General features: G+C 35.3%; 3 protein-coding genes across 5 annotated transcripts; 2 read left to right on the top strand and 1 right to left on the bottom strand.

Annotated features, from left to right (window-relative positions):
- Positions 1-5: 5 nt before the first annotated feature.
- LOC107918281 (probable serine/threonine-protein kinase PIX13) lies at positions 6-3,812 on the top strand. The gene is made up of 6 exons (XM_016847802.2): positions 6-582; positions 1,434-1,765; positions 2,226-2,361; positions 2,499-2,641; positions 2,779-2,902; positions 3,043-3,812. Exons 1-6 carry the CDS (start codon positions 513-515, stop codon positions 3,468-3,470), a joined length of 1,233 nt encoding a protein of 410 aa, XP_016703291.1. The 5' UTR covers positions 6-512; the 3' UTR covers positions 3,471-3,812.
- A 7,871-nt stretch (positions 3,813-11,683) lies between these two features.
- Positions 11,684-15,733, top strand: LOC107920493 (probable galacturonosyltransferase 3). Of its 3 annotated transcripts, none has more exons than XM_016850234.2 (9): positions 11,684-11,927; positions 12,565-12,617; positions 12,716-12,758; positions 12,933-12,980; positions 13,056-13,193; positions 13,458-13,601; positions 13,678-14,015; positions 14,098-15,040; positions 15,364-15,733. In XM_016850234.2, the coding sequence occupies exons 1-9, from the start codon at positions 11,865-11,867 to the stop codon at positions 15,637-15,639; spliced, it is 2,046 nt and encodes a 681-aa protein (XP_016705723.2). In that variant the 5' UTR covers positions 11,684-11,864; the 3' UTR covers positions 15,640-15,733. The 3 variants fall into 3 exon arrangements, with proteins under 3 accessions (XP_016705723.2, XP_016705724.1, XP_040966101.1); XM_016850235.2 differs by having other exon boundaries at positions 11,701-11,927; positions 13,082-13,193; XM_041110167.1 differs by lacking the exons at positions 11,684-11,927; positions 12,565-12,617; positions 12,716-12,758 and adding an exon at positions 12,791-12,814.
- Positions 15,734-16,661: 928 nt separating this feature from the next.
- Positions 16,662-19,677, bottom strand: LOC107919060 (putative clathrin assembly protein At1g03050). The gene is made up of 2 exons (XM_041110166.1): positions 18,861-19,677; positions 16,662-18,047 (listed from the first exon to the last, which is right to left on the bottom strand). The coding sequence occupies exons 1-2, from the start codon at positions 19,510-19,512 to the stop codon at positions 16,969-16,971; spliced, it is 1,731 nt and encodes a 576-aa protein (XP_040966100.1). The 5' UTR covers positions 19,513-19,677; the 3' UTR covers positions 16,662-16,968.
- Positions 19,678-19,866: the final 189 nt, after the last annotated feature.

Here is a 19,866-nt window from a genome sequence, read left to right as displayed (position 1 = left end):
TATCTAATTTCAGAATAGTACAGGGACTAAGCCTTAGATTTTTTTCCCTGTTGACTGACCTTCTTCTAGAGCACGGCAGTTGACCCAAGATAACGTTACCTTGAAGAAGCTCAGTTAACAATGTTGTTTGCTAACATCCAAAGACTCAGTCTTTTCATTTTAAATTTTTTTATTTAGTAATTTATCATAGTACATGCACTTTAAATTTTCTTTTGGGCAATAATATTTTTTATTATCATTATTTAGTTATTTTCATTGTCAAAGTTTAGTTGCTGAATTTTATTGAATAACAAAAATCCAATTTGTGGAAACAAAAACCAAGATTTGAAGTCAACTGAGGGGAAAGAAAAGGAAAATAGTAACCCTTTTTTTTGTGTGGTTGGATTGAGAGGAAAAAAAAAGGATTTGTTGTTCAAAGCAAGAATTTTGATTTTTTTTTTGTCCCTTTTATCATCACCTTGTTGAAATATATTTATATTCCCCTTTTGTTTGGTAAAGAGAGATATTTGAAGATGGGAATTTGCTGGGGTTCTTCAGCTGATAATCCAACAACACCAAGCACCACTGGTCATCTTAGTTCTGGTACCTTTTTCTTTTGTTTCTTGGCTTTGCTCACTTTTGCAATTAGATTGCCTTATTTTCTTAGGTGGGTTCAGGTTATTGTTTTTATTTAGCTGAAATTTATTGATAAAATCCATATTTTTCTTGTATTCAGCACCAAAAACCCAATTCTTGATGCTGTTTTGTTGTTGTATTTGGATCATTGACTTGTGTATTTCTTGAATATGGTAGATTTTGTGTTTTGATCACTATATCCCTGTGTTGAAATTTCACAATCTAAACATTTACATTTCCATTGTGCGGATTGCAATACATAGATTGTTTCTTAGTTTTGCTCACTTTTGCAATTAGATTGCCTCATTTTCTTAAATGGGTTCAATTTTTTTTCTTCATTTAGTTGAAATTCATTGATTTGATCCTTTTTGTTTTTGTAGTCAACACCCAAAACCCAGTTCTTGACGCTGTTTTGTTGTTGTGTTTGGATCATTGACTTTTGTATTTCTGGAATATGGTAGATTTTGTGTTTTGATCACTATATCCCTGTGTTGAAATTCATTGATACAATCCATACTCTTTCTGTATTCAGCTCCAAAAACCCAGTTTTTCCGTACTTTTTTTATTAGGGATAGGGGTAGGGGTTGTCCAAGAATTGAACCCTGAATTGGTGTCAGCTGAGGATTTGAACACAAATCCTTTGCCACTACACCATTGGTTCAGTCAACCAAAAAAATCCAGTTGATGTGTTTTGTTATTGTATTTTGATCATTGACTTGTATATTGTTTCCTGTATTTTTAGTATTACTACTCAATTTGTTGGCTAAATTCACTATCTAAACATTTGTGCATATTCTCCATTGTGTGGATTTCTATAGTAATATCTCAGACAGCCAGCAACACAGCATCTTATTCAACTTCTAGGGGCAGTAACATCTCAAGGGGCAGCGGGTTCTCAGCTTCGAGTGGGGACGAGGCTTTTCCCAATGGGCAGATATTGCCCGCTCCAAACCTAAGGATCTTCAGTTTTGCAGAACTGAAGACTGCAACTAAGAATTTTAGGCCTGACATGGTGCTCGGTGAGGGAGGTTTCGGTCAAGTCTTCAAAGGCTGGATCGATGAGAAGGCACTAGGGAAGAGTGGAAGTGCAACCCTCGTTGCTGTTAAGAAACTCAACTCTGAGAGCTTGCAAGGATTTGAGGAATGGCAGGTAATTTCTTTAATTCTTGAGAAGTTGTTGCTTTTTCTTCTTTAACTACTGCTGTTAAAATGAAGTTTTAGAGTTCAAAGCTCATTAAAAGTGAATAATTTTTCAACACTAAACCGTATTATTATGCTTTACATTGGTAATTCTGGAAGTATTTCTTACAGTCTGCATCTCGGGACAACCAGTTTCATGCCCTGCAAAATTTGTAACTCAAGAGTTTTACAAATGCCATATCTCGCATAAATAACATCATAAGATTGTTTCTTGTCATTTTGAATTGGTGCTTTTGCCTTGTTATAGAACTTCAAAATCTCTCTTTACGATATAAATTAATAGCTCACATATCAAAATGTGCATTTTGGGAATTGTTTACTGCTTGTTTTACTGATTTTTTTAAAAATATTTTAAAATGTATAGACATTCATGGTTGTTAAAGCTTTTGTTTCGTCACTTATTGGTGCAGTCGGAGGTAAATTTCTTAGGAAGGTTGTCTCATCCTCACCTTGTAAGGCTACTTGGGTACTGTTGGGAGGATAAAGAGCTTCTTCTTGTTTATGAGTTTATGCAGAAGGGTAGCTTGGAAAACCATCTATTTGGAAGTAAGAGTTTGGAAATTAGTTGTTTATATCTCTGATTTTCTCATGCGAGCATATAGTCTATGTATGCACACTTTCAATCTCGTATTTCTGGCAAGTTAATTTTGTTCATCGTACTCTTCATGGTCTTTGTTAACCAGGGGGTTCTAGTGTTCAATCACTTGAATGGAACATACGGATTAAAATTGCGATAGGAGCAGCAAAGGGCCTATCGTTCTTGCACTCATCGGATAAGAAAGTAATTTACAGAGATTTTAAAGCCTCAAATATACTACTTGATGGGGTAACTTTCCGAACAACTCGTTGAATTCATTTAAGGGTTAAAGGCCTAAGCAGTTGGATGAATTATACGACATTCTCCTTGAATGCATACAAAAGAGACAAAAATTTAATGTAGTTCAGCTATTGGTTACATTGCAGTCATATACCGCCAAGTTATCGGATTTTGGGTTGGCCAAATTGGGTCCTTCGGCTAGCCAATCGCATGTAACAACAAGGGTTATGGGCACATATGGTTATGCAGCTCCAGAATATGTTGCTACCGGTAATCCTCTGAAATATTTCTGAACTTTGGATGTTTGCATAAGTGATGCCCTTTTATTGCTAAATATTATTGCATTTTCGAGACAATTGAGCAAACCCACTTTGCACTTCTCGTGACTCGAATACTTTTTGATTTAACAGGACATTTATACGTAAAGAGCGATGTGTACGGTTTTGGTGTTGTTTTAGTCGAAATTTTAACAGGGTTGCGAGCACTTGATCCAAATCGACCCAGCGGGCAACATAATCTGTCAGAATGGATAAAACCGTATTTATCCGACAGAAGAAAACTAAAAAGCATAATGGATAATCGGTTGGAGGGCAAATATCCATCCAAAGCTGCAGTTCGAATAGCCCAGCTCGCTTTAAAATGTCTTGAACCTGAACCTAAGTACCGTCCATCAATGAAAGAAGTTGTAGAAACTTTAGAACAGATTGAATCAATAAATGATAATCCAAAAGAGCCTCGAAACCGTACTGCTCGTCAAACAACTCGTAGGCACCGCCAGCAGCCATTGCATCATCGATCTCCACTCGCTCCAAAGAATGAAACAGGTCGAGCCAACTAGAATCCTCCACAGCTGAGTTAGGTTGTGGAATATCTACCCAATTTGTTGCAGGTCTCAATATTAACATGCTAATTGTTTCACCAAACATTTCCCTCCCCCCCTTTTTTTTATATTCTTGTATTTATTTTAGAATCTACGAGTTCCATTTTTTCGTTGTGACTCATGTTTATTTCAGTAAGTACAGCTTTTCGTGCTTGATATCTTGTTAGAATTGTTCTTATTAATTCAGTTCTGCTGTTTCTTATACCCGAAATCCCTTTGTTTATCGATCTCAAACAGTCGAGATAAAAACCGATCGTTGTAATCGGAACCTAGCAATGGAAACCTGCCTATATTTTCGTGTTTTTCGGCCACTACTTGTTACTTTGCATGTATTTTTAGTGATGAAGAAAGGTTGTAGGCTTTGTTTCAACAGTTCTTGCTGTTATTGAGAGTTCCATCGTTGATCATTTATTTAGAGATTCAAATCACCGGACCTCAAATAATCTTGAAACTGACACGTACATGTATAACTTAAACTCAAAATAACTTGAACTCAAAATTGACTCTAATCCGAAATTATCCAAACTTGAAATAATTCAAGCTTGAAATGAACCAAACCGATCTGATTCGAAAAACCAACCCCAAACTTAAAATACCGAATGATCTAAACTTAAATTTAGATTTGAAAATTTTAAAATATGAATTAACTTAGATTCAGATAATCCAATGCAAACCAGCTTAACCTGTCCAATTAAGAGTAATAAAGTGGGAAGGACCATTCCCCCAACCAAACATTTGATCTACTATGTGACCAAATCCCAAAATGATAAAAGGGTAAATTTTATTTTTGGTTCGTGTACTATGTATAAGTTGTGTATTTAGTTTTTATATTCTAATCTGGACAGTTATAGTCTCTTTAATTTTTAAATTTTACAATTCAACCTTGATTGAAATAATAGTAATTAAATCTGCTAAGTCAAACTCTACTATCAATCTTGTACCATGTGTAAGTTGTGAATTTAATTTTTGTTCTCCAATTTGATCATTTCTAATTCTTATACTTTTGGTATTTTGAAATTCTAGTCCAATAGATTTCTTAAAATGACATTACTCTTTGTTGTGAGTATTATGTGAAAAAATACGCTGACACGGTATTACACATGTGATAATATATTTATCGAATAAGATTTTGGGAATAGCATATTTAACTTAACAAGTTTAATGGCTAGAGTATGGGTAAGGACTAAATTTTTAATATTCCAAAAGTACAAGGATTGAAACTGATCAAATTAAAGTATAAAGCACAACTTATACATAGTACAAGGACTAATAGCACAATTTCACATAAAAAAAATCTAACTTTTACTAGTGTCCTATCCTTGAACAATGCTTTATATAATTTGTACTTATACATATTCTTTTAATTTTTGTACAATCCAACAGCTTAGTCATTTGTTCTTTTCCGATTGAGACACCAAATGTCAATTTTCAAACCCACACCACTTGAAATGTTTGACTGTATACTATGAAATCATATTAATTTCATTTGGTCTAATTCTAGATTTACTCCATCTACTATTATTAAAGTTTTAGATTTAATCCATTTACTTTAATTTGACATATCTTGCACTCTACTTTTATAATGTTATTATTAGGTCCAAATTGATAGCACTATTTGCTATTTGTTGTTAAAGTGAAGACATTTTTTTTAGAGATATTCAATTGCATAATATCTCGTGAAAATTTAGTTAACCATGTTTAACCAATAATAAATTTATATGTCAATTGTCTACTTAAGGTTGTTTTTAAAGAAAGCCATATCATCACTTTTACGGAAGTAACTAACGGAATTATCAATCTGGGGTACCTATAACATTATAAAAGTAGAGGATCATATTATGCCAAACCAAAGTAGAAATTAAAATTTAAAATTTTAGTGAAATAGATGGACTAAAACCAAAATTAGCCCATTCCCTTTAAATGAAAAGTAAACGTCTTTTTTCACCGATAATTTTTTAAGGTCAAATTGCATAGAGGGTCTCCATACTATATATTTTTAGTATATTTTAATTTGGTTCGGATAAGAAAAATCTAGAAATTGAAAACTAGCCAAACAGAGGTGTTTGGACAACATATAAAAATGCAAGTTAAAAAATCGCAATTATCCTTTTTTTATTTAATTTATAATTAATTTTATTTTTATGATGTAAGAATAAATATTTTATATTTAAACCGGTCACAGTAACTTAAAATTTCTATATATAAATATTTAAACATAACATATGGAAGTTAATTGGTTATTTCTATTTACTTGAAAAGAATTATATTTTTTTTTAAATTTTATTAAATAATATAAAAATATAAAACAAATTTTATTTTCTAAAAATAAATACAAATATTCAAAATAAAATTTAATGTGAAAAACAGAGAATCAAACCCAATTATGATAGACGGTAAAAAAAATCAAAAATTCTAATCGAACTAAATTGATCTTATCCTAAATTTAATCCTCTATTCTAATTTAATCTTTTCTAATCCCTTTATATTTTAAAATATATATTCTCAATTCTGAATAAGCCAACCCTTAAAATAAAGAATTTTAGTTTTATCTAGTAAAATTATCTTTTACTTTCTCAAAATAATAAAATTTTAATTTAATCTTTTAAAAAGTTATAAAAATATAAATTATTAAAATAGTAATTTTATATTTTAACTCTCTGATATATGTTGAGTATTGGCAATATCCCACATTAGGAAAAGATAGAAATGGAGGGGGTTTGGTTTGTTATATATAGAACCCCTCCCCTTTAGGTTTCATCATCCCAAAATCTCATTTTGAAAATCCAAGTAGCTAATTGTAACTTGGTGTTGATCTTCTCTTTTGTAATATTTCTAGCGGAAATATTAATTTGGTAGTGTCCGAGGACGTAAGCTAAATTGGCCGAACCTCGTTAAATTCTGGTGTTTTATTTCTTATTTGTTTGCTTATATTTAATAGCTTTATGTTAGTTATATTTATTTAGTTATTATTGCTATAAATAACTAAGTGAGTTCTGTCTAGTTGTTGGGTTTTAAGTGGGACCATTTGTGACCCCTCCAATTTAACTGGGAATTTTCTTAGTATAATTGTTGGCATAATAATTATCTAAATATTTCTGATAATATTGTTATTAATATTATCGTCGCTTCCGCAACAATTGGTATCAGAGCCAGGTTTTGTAGTATGCTCTGTGTTTGCAGCTTAGTCTGATCTTACACATCAGAAATATTTCCTAAAGCTTGTGGGTATTCCGCATTTGGTGGCTATTAAATAGAAGCTATGGCAAAAATGACAGAAGAAAAACCATCCACATCAACAACTTCCACCTCGTACATTTTGTCGAGGGTTGGAACTGCAAATACGAGATTTACAGTGGAAATTTTTGATGGAACAGGTCATTTCGGCATGTGGCAAAGTGAGCTTCTAGATGCCCTCTTTCAACAAGGTCTAGATATTGCCATTGAGGAAGAAAAACCAGAAGGGGTTGATGATAAAGAATGAAAGACCATCAACCGATTGGCATGTGGTACAATTCGATCATGTCTTTCCAGAGAGCAGAAGTATACATTCAGTAAAGAGACTTCTGCAAGTAAATTGTGGAAAGCATTGGAGGAGAAATTCCTGAAGAAGAACAGTCAAAATAAGTTGCATATGAAGAAAAGTGTTTCGTTTCAGTTATGTTCCTGGTACCACGATGAACGAGCACATTACCAATTTTAATCAGCTGGTGGCTGATTTGTTGAATTAGGATGTGACTTTTGAAGACGAAGACTTGGCGTTAATGTTGTTGGGATCGCTTCTTGAGGAGTTTGAGTACCTTGAAACTACTCTACTTCATGGAAAGTCGGAAGTAACTTTCAATGAAGTAACTGCTGCATTGTATAGCTATGAACTACGCTGAAAGGATAAGTTGAAAGGTTCAGGTGAAGCAGCAGTGGAAGCATTAGTAACAAGAGGTCGTCAGCAAAGTCAGTCTAAGGGGAAGAGAAGAAAGTCCAAAGGTCGAGCTGTTGCCAAAGATGAATGTTCCTTTTGCAAAGAAAAAGGACATTGGAAGAAAGATTGTCCAAAATTAAAGAAAAAAGGAAGACTCCGCAAGATGCAAATGTTGCAGAATGCAATAGTGAAGCAGAGTCAGACTTTTCTCTTAGTATGACATCTTCAACATCACATGCAGATGAGTGGATCATGGATTCTGGTTGTTCCTATCATATGTGTCTCATTTGGGAATGGTTCTTTGAATTTCAAAAACTAGATGGAGGGGTTGTTTACATGGGTAATGATAACACATGTAAAACAGCCAGGATAGGTTCAATTAAATTGAGGAATCATGATGGATCTACTAGAATTTTGCGGGATGTACGATATGTCCCAAAGTTGAAGAAGAATTTCATCTCTTTGGGGTCGTTAGAATTTAAAGGCCTAGTTGTGACAATACGAGATAGAGTTCTTAAAGCAACTTCAGGAGCATTGGTGATGTTGAAAGGCATAAGAAAGAACAATCTGTATTACTACCAAGGTAGTACAGTGGTGGGGACAACAGCAACAGCAATTTCGAGTACCAAGAAGGTGACATATGCGTTTGGGCTATGCTGGTGAAAAATCCTTGCAAACTCTAGCCAAGCAAGGATTATTGAAAGGTACAAAGACTTGCAAACTTGAATTTTGCGAGCATTGTGTTCTGGGAAAACAACGAATGGTGAAATTTGGCACTAGGATTCACAATACCAAAGGTATTCTAGATTATGTGCATTCTGATGTATGGGGACCGTCCAAGACTCCATCACTTGGAGGAAGACGTTATTTTGTCACCTTTATTGATGATTTTTCCAGAAGAGTTTGGGTGTTTCCTATGAAGAACAAAGATGAGGTGCTTGAAGTTTTCCTTAAGTGGAAAACTAAAGTTGAAAATCAGACAGGAAGGAAGATTAAGGTTCTCTGATTAGACAACGGTGGAGAATATAAAAACGATCCATTCCTGAAGATATGCCAAGATTGTGGCATAGTAAGGCACTTCACCGTAGGTGGAACACCGCAACAGAATGGGGTGGCAGAGCGTATGAATCGAACGCTTGTGGAGAAAGTTCGATGTATGTTATCTAATGCTGGATTAGATAGAAAGTTTTAGGCTGAGGCTGTGACGTACGCTCAACATCTCATCAATCATTTGCCATCATCTGCTATAAATGGCAAGACTCATTTGGAGGAATGGTATGGAAAACCTGCTACTGATTATGACACCTTGCGTATTTTTGGTTCTATTGCATATTATCATGTGAAAGAATCAAAGTTAGATCCAAGAGCAAAGAAGGCTCTATTCATGGGCTTCAATGCTGGTGTTAAGGGATATCGTTTGTGGTGTCTAGAGGCAAAGAAGACGATAATCAGTAGGGATGTTACCTTTGATGAATCTGCCATATTGAATAAGGTAAATCCAGAAGGAGTGAGTAGTACTTCGCAGCAGGTGGAGTGTACTCCGCAGCAGGTGGAGTTTGAGCAGAGTGTGGTAATTCCAGCAGAAGGTACCACTAGTGATTCTTCATTGGCAGATGCAGAGTCAGATGAGGAAGAGGTTCCTACCCAAGAACCTCAACAGCAACCAGAGCTAATTGTAGTCAGAAGGCAGAGACGAGAAATTCAGAAACCTGCTCGTTTCACTGACATGGTAGCTTATGAATTTCCAGTTGTTGATAATATTCCATCCACTTACACCAAAGCCATTCAAAGTTCAGAGAATGATAGATGGTTAGGTGCAATGGAAGAGGAAATGCAATCTCTAGAGAAAAACAAGACGTGGAAGCTGGCACAACTACCAAAATGGAAGAAGGCGATTGGTTGCAAATGGGTATTTGCAAAGAAAGAAGGATTTCCTGACAAAGAAGATGTTTGTTACAAGGCAAGGTTGGTGGCTAAAGGCTACGCTCAGAAGGAGGGAATTGACTATAATGAGGTGTTTTATCCAGTTGTTAAACATTCCTCCATTAGAATTTTGTTGGCCTTGGTAGCGCAGTTGAATTTGGAGCTAGCTCAACTTGATGTGAAGACCGCGTTTCTACACGGTGATTTGAAGGAGGAAATCTATATGACTCAGCCAGATGGATACAGGGTTGCTGGTAAAGAAAATTGGGTTTGTAAACTTAGCAAATCGTTGTACGGATTGAAACAATCTCTGAGACAATGGTACAAACGATTTGACAGGTTCATGAAGGACCAGAAGTACAAAAGAAGCAAATACGATCATTGTGTGTATTTGCGCAAGCTTCAAGATAGTTCCTACATCTACTTACTCTTGTATGTTGATGATATGCTGATTGCAGCAAAGAGCCAAATGGAAATTGATAGACTGAAGGCTCAGTTGAATAAAGAGTTTGAGATGAAGGATTTAGGGGAAGCCAAGAAGATTCTCGGCATGGAAATAACTCGGGATAGAAAGAGGGGCAAACTTTGGCTGTCACAAAAATAGTATTTGGAGAAGGTACTACAACGTTTCGGTATGTCTGAAGGTACAAAACCTGTAAGTACCCCACTTGCTCCTCATTTTAAACTGAGCAACTAGTTATCTCCAACGACTAAGGAAGAACGAGAGTACATGGCAAAAGTCCCATATGCAAATGCAATTGGAAGCTTGATGTATGCAATGGTATGTACGAGACCAGATATTTCACAGGCTGTTAGTGTTGTTAGCAGGTACATGCATGATCCGGGCAGGGGTCATTGGCAAGCTGTGAAATGGATTCTGCGGTATCTCCAAAATACCATAGATGTCGGATTGGCATTCGAGCGGGATGAATCACTTGGTCAATGCATAGTTGGATATTGTGATTCTAATTATGCAGGTGATTTGGATAAGCGACGGTCTACAACTGGCTATTTGTTTACTTTAGCAAAAGCGTCAGTTAGTTGGAAATCTACCTTACAGTCCACGGTGGCTTTGTCTACAACAGAGGCAGAGTATATGGCAATTACAGAGGCTGTGAAGGAAGCAATTTGGCTTCACGGATTGCTTAAAGACTTGGAAGTTGGTCAGAAACAACTTAAGGTATATTCTGACAGTCAGAGTGCTATTCATTTAGCAAAGAATCAAGTCTTTCATGCACGAACGAAGCACATAGACGTTCGCTATCACTTTGTGCGGAAAATTCTCGAAGAAGAGGAGATACTTCTCCGAAAGATTCACACTATGGAGAATCCTGCAGATATGCTGACTAAGGTGGTTATAAGGGCCAAGTTTGAACATTGTTTAGACTTGATCAATGTCCGACACATTTGATATGGCGTCGTTGGCGCAAATTTGAAGACACTATTGAAGTTTGTGTTATGAGAAGATGTTCGAAGATGTGGAATATCGCCAATGTGGAGATTTGTTGAATATTGGCAATATCCCACATTAGGAAAAGATAGAAAGGGAGGGGGTTTGGTTTGTTATATATAGAACCCCTCCCCCTTAGGTTTCATCATCTCAAAATCTCATTTTGAAAATCCAAGTAGCTAATTGTAACTTGGTGTTGATCTTCTCTTTTGTAATATTTCTAGCGGAAATATTAATTTGGTAGTGTCTGAGGACGTAAGCTAAATTGGCCGAACCTCGTTAAATTCTGGTGTTTTATTTCTTATTTGTTTGCTTATATTTAATAGCTTTATGTTGGTTATATTTATTTAGTTATTATTGCTATAAATAACTAAGTGAGTTCTGTCTAGTTGTTGGGTTTTAAGTGGGACCATTTGTGACCCCTCCAATTTAACTGAGAATTTTCTTAGTATAATTGTTGGCATAATAATTATCTAAATATTTCTAATAATATTGTTATTAATATTATCGTCGCTTCCGCAACAATATATACATCTAATTTTGTATTGTTTGACAAATATAATCGATTTTTTTTTGTCTTTTTTATAATATTCAAAAAAAATTGTCCAATTATAGAAATATTTTAAAAAATATATATGTGATGTCATCAATACGTAAAAATATTTGTAGTAATTAATGGAAAAAGGTAGCCTGACTGTACTTATTTTCATTCTACTAACGAACACTCTGTTTTCTCTAAAAAAGAAAAATAAATTAAATTATAGTAACAGGTTCAAGCTATGAAAAATGCATAATACAAGGACTTTATATAGAATTTGACCTTTTTACTTTTTAGCACCGCGGTATTATGATCTTCCTCTCACTAACTCCCGGTTTCACACTCTCTCAAAGGTTCCCGGTTTTAAACAAACGCAACGCGTACTCGGGGGAAAAAAACCGACGGCAAAGAACCCCCCCACCCCCCCCCCCCCCCGAAAAAAAAAAAACCGATCGCGATTCATAAACATATAACAATCACAGTCCCGCTGGACTTTTAGCAAAATCCAAAAATCTCTCTTCCTCCATGGAAGCTGCTTCGAGGAATCTATTGAGCTTCATTTCCATGCTACCCACATGTTTCATACTCGTAAGCACTCTGATATCTCTCCTTTCTCGATTTATTTTTTAAAAAAATCTGCTTAAATTAGCTTATTATTCGGTTTTTGTTCTCTCTAGGGTTTTAATGGATCGATTATCGATGTTTTGGATCTTTATGTAATGATTTGATTTAAGTTAATCAGAAATAACAGTAAGATATAAAATAAAAATGGCTGCATTTATTTGATAATTACTTGTTTAATCTGATCTTTTTCTGTGCTATTTATTAGTTAATGGTTATTATTATTTATGTAAGTTGATTGTTCTTGAGCTTCATTTCCATGCTACTTACATGTTTCATGCTCGTTTGCACTCCGATATCTCTCCCTCTTTCTCAAATCCCCTTTTCCTTTTTGTTTTCTTTTGCAATCTGCTTATGTTCGGATTTGAATTAGCTTATTATTCGTTTTTTTTGTTCTCTCTAGGGTTTTAGTGAATCCATTATAGATGTTTTAGATCTTTATGTTATGATTTGATTTATGGTAATCAAATTTATCCGTGGAACTTAAAAAAAAATAAAAGTGATTACATTAATTAGATAATTATTTGATTAATCTGATCTTTTTCTATGCAATTTATTAGATGATTAATATTTTTTAAAGTGTTTAAATCTATTATTCTTTCAGGTTATTTTCAGTTTTACCATTGTTGATGCAGAAATATCAAATAGCAAAACGATGTGAGATTATTTCTAATTTTGGCTTTTCCTTTCCGGAGATTTTTCATTTTTCCTAATTTGATTGATCTTGATAATTTGTTTTGTGCTACCTCTTTCAGTGGAAGAGGACTCAAAGCATATGGGCAACTGCCTGACAGAAAGGTTACTTCATATTTTATAGATTTGAATCTTGTTGTCGTTTGATCTATCAAAATTAGGTAGTTTTCTAATTACGATGTCTTTGCCTGGATTCAGAGTTTCTTATGTTGCATGACCCATTGTTTTCTTAAATATGTTGTACAAAACTAACCGTTGGTGTGAATGTTGACTGAGCAGGAACTGGCGACGCCCTCTTCTGCTCTATTTTTCGATGACAATGAGAAGGTAATGAACAGAGTTATTTATTTTAATTCTTAAATGCTAATATCACCGATTCTCATGTAAACTTGTTTAATTCAGGATATTGACATAATTGCAACTTACAGTGATGCTTCTGGGACTATTAGAACAAGTAGGGTGAAAATGAAGGATCTTTCTGCTTCTTGGGTTCTGGAAAACCCTATCAGTGGAGAGCCTGGCAAACAAAAGGGCTCACAGGTACTTAAATTTGATTCTGTAAATCTGGTTTTAGTAATTCACGGTCCTATACTTCAGACTCCAATACCTATATTGTCAAATTCATAATAGCAAGTGTAGTGAAATTAAGGGTATGAACTAAGCACTTTAGTATCATCAACTTGTATATTTTTCAGCACTTATGCAATCTATATGGCAAGGAAAAAGAAAATTTTATTATCAACACTTATCTCCTTTTTCCTTGTTTAAGTTCTTGACATCACCAATTGAATGATAATTTTCTAGGTATTTAAACTAAAAGATTCCTACCAAGCTAGCAGAAGATCTGAAGAAAATGTTGAACATTTTATTGATGATCATCATTGGCAAGAAGATGAAATTCAAAATCGTCGCAAGGCATCATGGAGCCCTGTGAAGTTCAAGCGCCAGGTAAATTTTCTGATACTGCTGTGTATTTGCTTTATGCATCTTATATGGTTGAAATTTGTGATATTATCATCTTCAGATGTTGCGGCAAAAAAGGTGGGATCTTCGTACTGTGGACCTTATCCGCCAAAATAAAGAGGCTGACAAGCAGATGGAAGCAACATCCGCTATTGAGGACTTGAAAAATATGGACCCTGTTGTCAATGGAAAATATAGCATATGGAGAAGAGATTTTGAAAATCCTAACTCTGATTCTACTTTGAAGCTTATGCGTGACCAGATTATTATGGCAAAAGCCTATGCAAATATTGCCAAGTCTAGGAACCAAATTGATCTTTACAGTTCTCTTTTGAGACATGTTGGTGACAGTCTACGTGTTATTGGAGATGCTAATTCTGATTCTGAGCTTCATCCTAGGTATTAAAAATTTATTTTCACCATTTCAGTTATCAGATACACATATTCTTGGTTTTCATGCAACGGTATTTTCTTTTTCCAGTTCACTTGATCAGGCAAAAGCAATGGGCCATGCTCTATCTTTTGCGAAGGATCGACTCTATGATTGCCATATAGTTGCAAGGAAGCTTCGAGCCATGCTTCAGTCAGCAGAAGATAACGTAGATTCTCTGAAGAAAAGGAGTGCCTTCTTGATTCAGCTAGCTGCAAAGACTGTCCCAAAACCATTGCATTGCCTACCTCTGCAGCTAGCAGCAGACTATTACTTCCATGGATATCAGAGCAAAAAGGATCTTAATATAGAAAAGCTTGAAGATCCTTCTTTGTATCATTATGCCATCTTTTCTGATAACGTACTGGCAACATCTGTGGTCGTCAATTCTACAGTGCTTCATGCAAATGAGCCTGAGAAACACGTTTTCCATATAGTGACCGATAAACTGAATTTTGCTGCAATGAGAATGTGGTTTATCTTGAATGCTCCTGAAAAGGCTACAGTTCAGGTTGAGAACATTGATGATTTTAAGTGGTTGAATTCCTCTTACTGTTCCGTTCTACGTCAGCTCGAATCTGCCAGAGTTAAAGAATATTATTTCAAGAATCATCCATCCTCTCTCTCTGTTGGGTCTGACAATCTCAAGTACAGGAATCCAAAATACTTGTCGATGCTGAATCACCTTCGATTCTATCTTCCTGAAGTGTACCCAAAACTCCACAAGATCCTATTTTTGGATGATGATATTGTAGTTCAGAAGGATTTGACACCTCTTTGGGATGTTGATCTGAATGGAATGGTGAATGGTGCAGTGGAGACCTGTAAAGGGAGCTTTCATAGATTCGACAAGTATCTCAATTTCAGCAATCCGAAAATCTCAGAGAACTTTGACTCCAATGCTTGTGGTTGGGCATTTGGGATGAATATTTTCGATTTGAAGGAGTGGAGAAACCGGAACATTACACAAATATATCATTATTGGCAAGATAGGGTAATGCTTCACTTGTGCTTTTCACATGTTTCAATCCTCTTATAGTAAATTTTGGTTCTCCAATGGCTCTCATATTAGCACCATGTTACTTGGAGTCTGGTGTGAGTATCCAACACGGATTTGGTTAGATTTTCCTATGTTTCCTCTTTATATTTGGAGGATCCTTGAAGGTCATATCCACATATCTATGTGTCGGGCACGGGTACTTTAAAAGGAATGAAGTGTCCAAGCAACATAGTATTAGCATATTATCTAACACCCATTTGGATTATCATTTGTTTCTAAGCATCATTTTGTCACTGATGAAGAAACTATTTTTGCAGAACGAGGATCGAACTCTTTGGAAGCTCGGCACGTTGCCACCAGGACTGATCACTTTCTATAACTTAACCTATCCGTTGGATCGAAAATGGCACGTATTAGGACTCGGATATGACCCAGCCCTCAACCAAACTGAGATAGTAAACGCAGCTGTCGTCCATTACAATGGAAACTATAAGCCATGGTTGGATCTGGCTGTAGCTAAGTACAAGTCATACTGGTCCAAATATGTAAGGTTCGATAGCTATTACCTTAAACTCTGCAACTTAAGCGAATAGCTATTTGACCTATGTTACTTTTTTTTTTTGCATTCACTCGTGTAATTCTTTTATTGAGGTAAAGAAAAGAGAAGAGAGGAGAGAAATTCTTTTATGCTTCTTTGTTGCTTTCATTGGATTATCATCTTTTTATATTACTTTAGCTTAGACATGCAGCATTGATTTAGGTATAAACACTTGGGAGGTCCTTGGGTTAGAAGTTATTTAGTCTCTCTCAAAATAAACATAGCAATTTAGTTCCTTGGGTTACCGTCCAAGCCCAAAAACCCGCTTGATATTTGGGAGAGCTTAAACAAAAATATTAGCTCGAAAAAGAGTTTTGGGTAATAAATAAGCTCGTTTAAAATATGAGTCAGGTTTGGGTTTTAATATTGAAAGCTTGAGCCTAGTTTGATTTTCAAGTTTATAAATGGTTTTTTTTTGAACAAACTGAAATTTACAAATTGGGAGAGGGATGAAGCAAGGTTTTAACTTTGGTCCTTAGGGTGCCCAACAAAAAGTCTTAATCTTTTCATTCTTAGGTTATATCATATTGAAAATTTAATATAAACATTATTTTTAATGTTATGTTCAGAGAAAAAAAAATTAAGTTCATAGTCAGAGATTTAATAAAAAAATATATTATGGTAGTAATATATATAAAATTACTAAATATAAAAAATTTTAAAAAAATTGGGCATGTTAAACATGTTGAATTAGTCATTAAGTTATGGTAAAAATTAAGACTTAATATTTTATGCTAAGCTGAGGTTCCGCAATTATATACAAAATCAATATTTTATATGGGTCAGATTGGAATCAATCTATGTGCAGTGTAATTATATATGACATGAATATCATAATTTGGTCGGACTCTAACCAACCCATTATAATGTTTTAAAGTGTCTTAAAAAAATTGAATCTAAATGGTGGCAAGCTTATTTACTTTTAGAAATATTTTAAATGATTCACTTAATTCTTATCTACATACACATATTTAATTTGTGAAATCTATTAAAGGAAATGGGCCGTAAAATTAAGCAAAAAAGGTTTGATTAGATTTAATTTTGGGTAATATTTCCGCATTAATTATGCAATTTAGTCCTAAGAAAAGTTTTGAAACACCAAGTTTAATGCTGAAAAAAAGGAGAAGACAGGATTAAAAGACTAAACAAAACAATTAACGCCTGTTCAAATTTGTGTGTGTAAACTTAGGGCATTTCAAGTCACATTGGACTTGAGACTAATATTAGTTGAACCGGGAGCGTTTAAGAAAAAGCCCTCCAAGTGCCTTTTTCCGAGATTCGAATTTATATTATCTTTCTTATGGGGTTGAGGCACGACGAAGCTTCAATAGCCATGCCCTCCTTGACTGTAAGGAGATGTTTGTAATTTCTCCATTCCAACATGTCCTTGCACTCCGTTCCTTTTGTATTGCTCCCACATTGCTTGTTCCTCTGCCAAAAGCTTTTGCTTCTTCCCCATGTCTGACATTTGTACGTACGGTGGTGGTGCCACGGTGAGTGATGCCATGAACGGATCACTGTCGCTCGTGTTCTTCCCATTGGACGAAGGTGGAGCTGGCAATGCCAATGCAGCCGGTCTTCCGGCTGATCCAAATGCGACGCTGCTCGCGCTTCCGGTTGCCGCCATACCTTGCGAAGCCATTCGGCCATGTTGATACATTCCATCGAGCATCAACATATCGAATCCACCTCCGAGACTTGCTTTCTGATGATTGAGATTGCTTGTTGATTGAATCAAGGCCGATTCCCAATCAGCTTCGTCCTTGAAAGCATCCCAGCCAAGTCCCGCTGGAGGCCCGACTGACACGCCGCCGTCGAACAAAGCCAACGCAAATTTCTCCGCTTGATCCTTGCTCGACACCACATCATCTCCTAGATTCAACAAATCAACCACTTGTTGCAAAACTATGGCTTGGGATTCATCTTTCTCTTCTTTCTCTAATCCTTTCGCAACAGGTGCTTCCTCGACTTCCTCCTCCGGCGCCGGCAACGCCTTAATGGCATTCATATCTTCTTCTTCAACCACTTCTGATTCTTTAACTTCCAGCTCCACTTCATCCTTAGGTAAATCATCCTCGACCTTTTTTGCTTCCAATTTCTTATCACGCATCAGTTCATCGACGAGATCGAGTTTCTTTTGCGTGATTTTCTCAATATTAGGATACTCAGAAGAGCGTCCAATGCCGACACTTTTACACCAGGAATAGAAGTTATCGAGCTCATCGAATTGCTTGCCTTGACGGCAAAATATATCATAAACTTGAAGGGATTCAGCAAGATCTAGCTCCATTAAACGGTCGATAAAAATAGACAGTATTTCAGTTATGTCGTAATATAACTGGAAACTTTCCTTCACTATTTGGTAAAGCGCCACAGTCACCACCCTGTTGCACTTTGCTGCTCCTGTTTCACATCAGAGAAAAAAAACCCACTAATCACAAGAAATCTTCGCTAAATGATGCTCCGCTTGTTCTTACAAGCTCGAAGGTTAGAACAAAATATTTGAGTGGAGATTGGAATTTAATATTTGAATCTGGATTGGCTTAATTTAAAACTATTCATGGATGACTCGTCTAGTCCCATTAGTCTCACCTGATTTAATTCGGGTTTGAACAAAAAATTTTATTTTTAGGTCAATGGATTAGTTTGACCTGACTTGAGCTTAAATTAAATGAAATTTAAGTATTTTTAGTTAAATTTAATTATAAAAATATATTTTTATAAAAAATATTAATTTAAAATAATAATATGAGTTTTTTTTTTATTTTAATTTTTTAATAAACATATGTATATATCAAATATTAGATAAAAATTAACATTATATATATTAGAAATGTAAGAGTAATTTTGCATAATTTTAAGCTAATCATTTATATATATTTAGAATGATTTAGATAAAATTTGAGTTCTACTATTCGAGCTGAATAGAACTTGGGCTGGTCTAGAATCTTAGATCAAATCATTTTAGTTTGTGTAATTTTAGATTTAAATTATTCAAGTTTGTTGGTTGAGTTTTAGGATTTAATTATTTTGGATTTGAATTATTTAAGATTTATTTTATTCGAGTTTAACACTTGAGTTTGAGCCAGTTTAGATTCCGATTATTTCTTATTCATATGTTCAAGTTGAGAAAATTCGAATGGTTTAGTTTTTATGTTCAAATCAAAGTTGATTTGCCTCTACGCGGAATGAGTTGATGTATAGAGAGAAATTAACCTATTGGTCGGCAGGCTAAGAATCGTTCAAGCAGCTGTTGCAAATGTTGCAACGTTGTAAATATTTGTTCCGTCTTCATCTCTCGAAAGTGTGATGATTTAGCTCCACTTTCCTTCTCGTTGTTCTCTTCCTCTTTATTTTCATTCGCTATGGTCGCTGTCTTAGTCTTTTCCCCGCGTCTATCTTGAATATTGTACTCCAATTTTTCGTCAAGGTAAAGTGCATAAGTACGCACAAACGCAGAGAAGTCCCACGAACGGTACCGCGAAGTGTCGCGAAAATCCGACAAGTTGAGGATCCGAGTCCCGCGCCTTGTCGAAAAGAAAATCTCTTGTTGATATGCTAGATCGCCTTCATTCAGTAGCCGATGGATCAACAATAGAGTCTTCAATGCAACCGTCCAACTCTTGGTCTTGTTGAGCCGCCTAGACATCGTGTTGATGCATGCAATGATGTAGGCGCGCGAATACGACGTTATGCATATGATTTCTCGAATGTACCGCTCGTCGGCAGGCTGTTCTTCATGCCTTGTCGCCTTAACGATGGCAATATCAAGGTCCGACAATGAGGTGGTGCCACCAACTTTGGCTAGGCCTATCCTGGTTTGATCTTTGACACGCCCAATGGCTTTTTTTAGCCTGCTTGGAGCCATAGATTTGAAGTACCCCAATTATAAAATTTACTCAAGGAAGAATAGAAATATCCCAAACAACAATCTCTAGAGAAGATTGTTGATGGGAAAGAAAAAGAAAGGAAAGGAAAAGAAAAGAAAAGAAAAGAAAAGAAAAGAAATGTATTTTTTTTATGGTTTCCTTCTCACATATCACCTTTTGTTTATAATGTAAATTTGTCCTTTGAGTCAAACTATGGGTTGGTCTCTATTATTTTTTATGCCATTATTTTTAGCATGAAGAAGAGGAGAGAAGTTTCAAAGGGATATATTTAGCCATGTGTCAAAATCTAATTGGTTTTTTTCTTAAAGAATGGGTAATTTTGTAGACAGCAA

The sequence above is a fragment of the Gossypium hirsutum genome, chromosome D13, assembly GCF_007990345.1.
Source record: "Gossypium hirsutum isolate 1008001.06 chromosome D13, Gossypium_hirsutum_v2.1, whole genome shotgun sequence".
Classification (NCBI taxonomy): domain Eukaryota; kingdom Viridiplantae; phylum Streptophyta; class Magnoliopsida; order Malvales; family Malvaceae; genus Gossypium; species Gossypium hirsutum.
The sequence above is the reverse complement of the archived record's forward strand: the minus strand, read 5'-3'. Positions and strand labels throughout refer to the sequence as shown.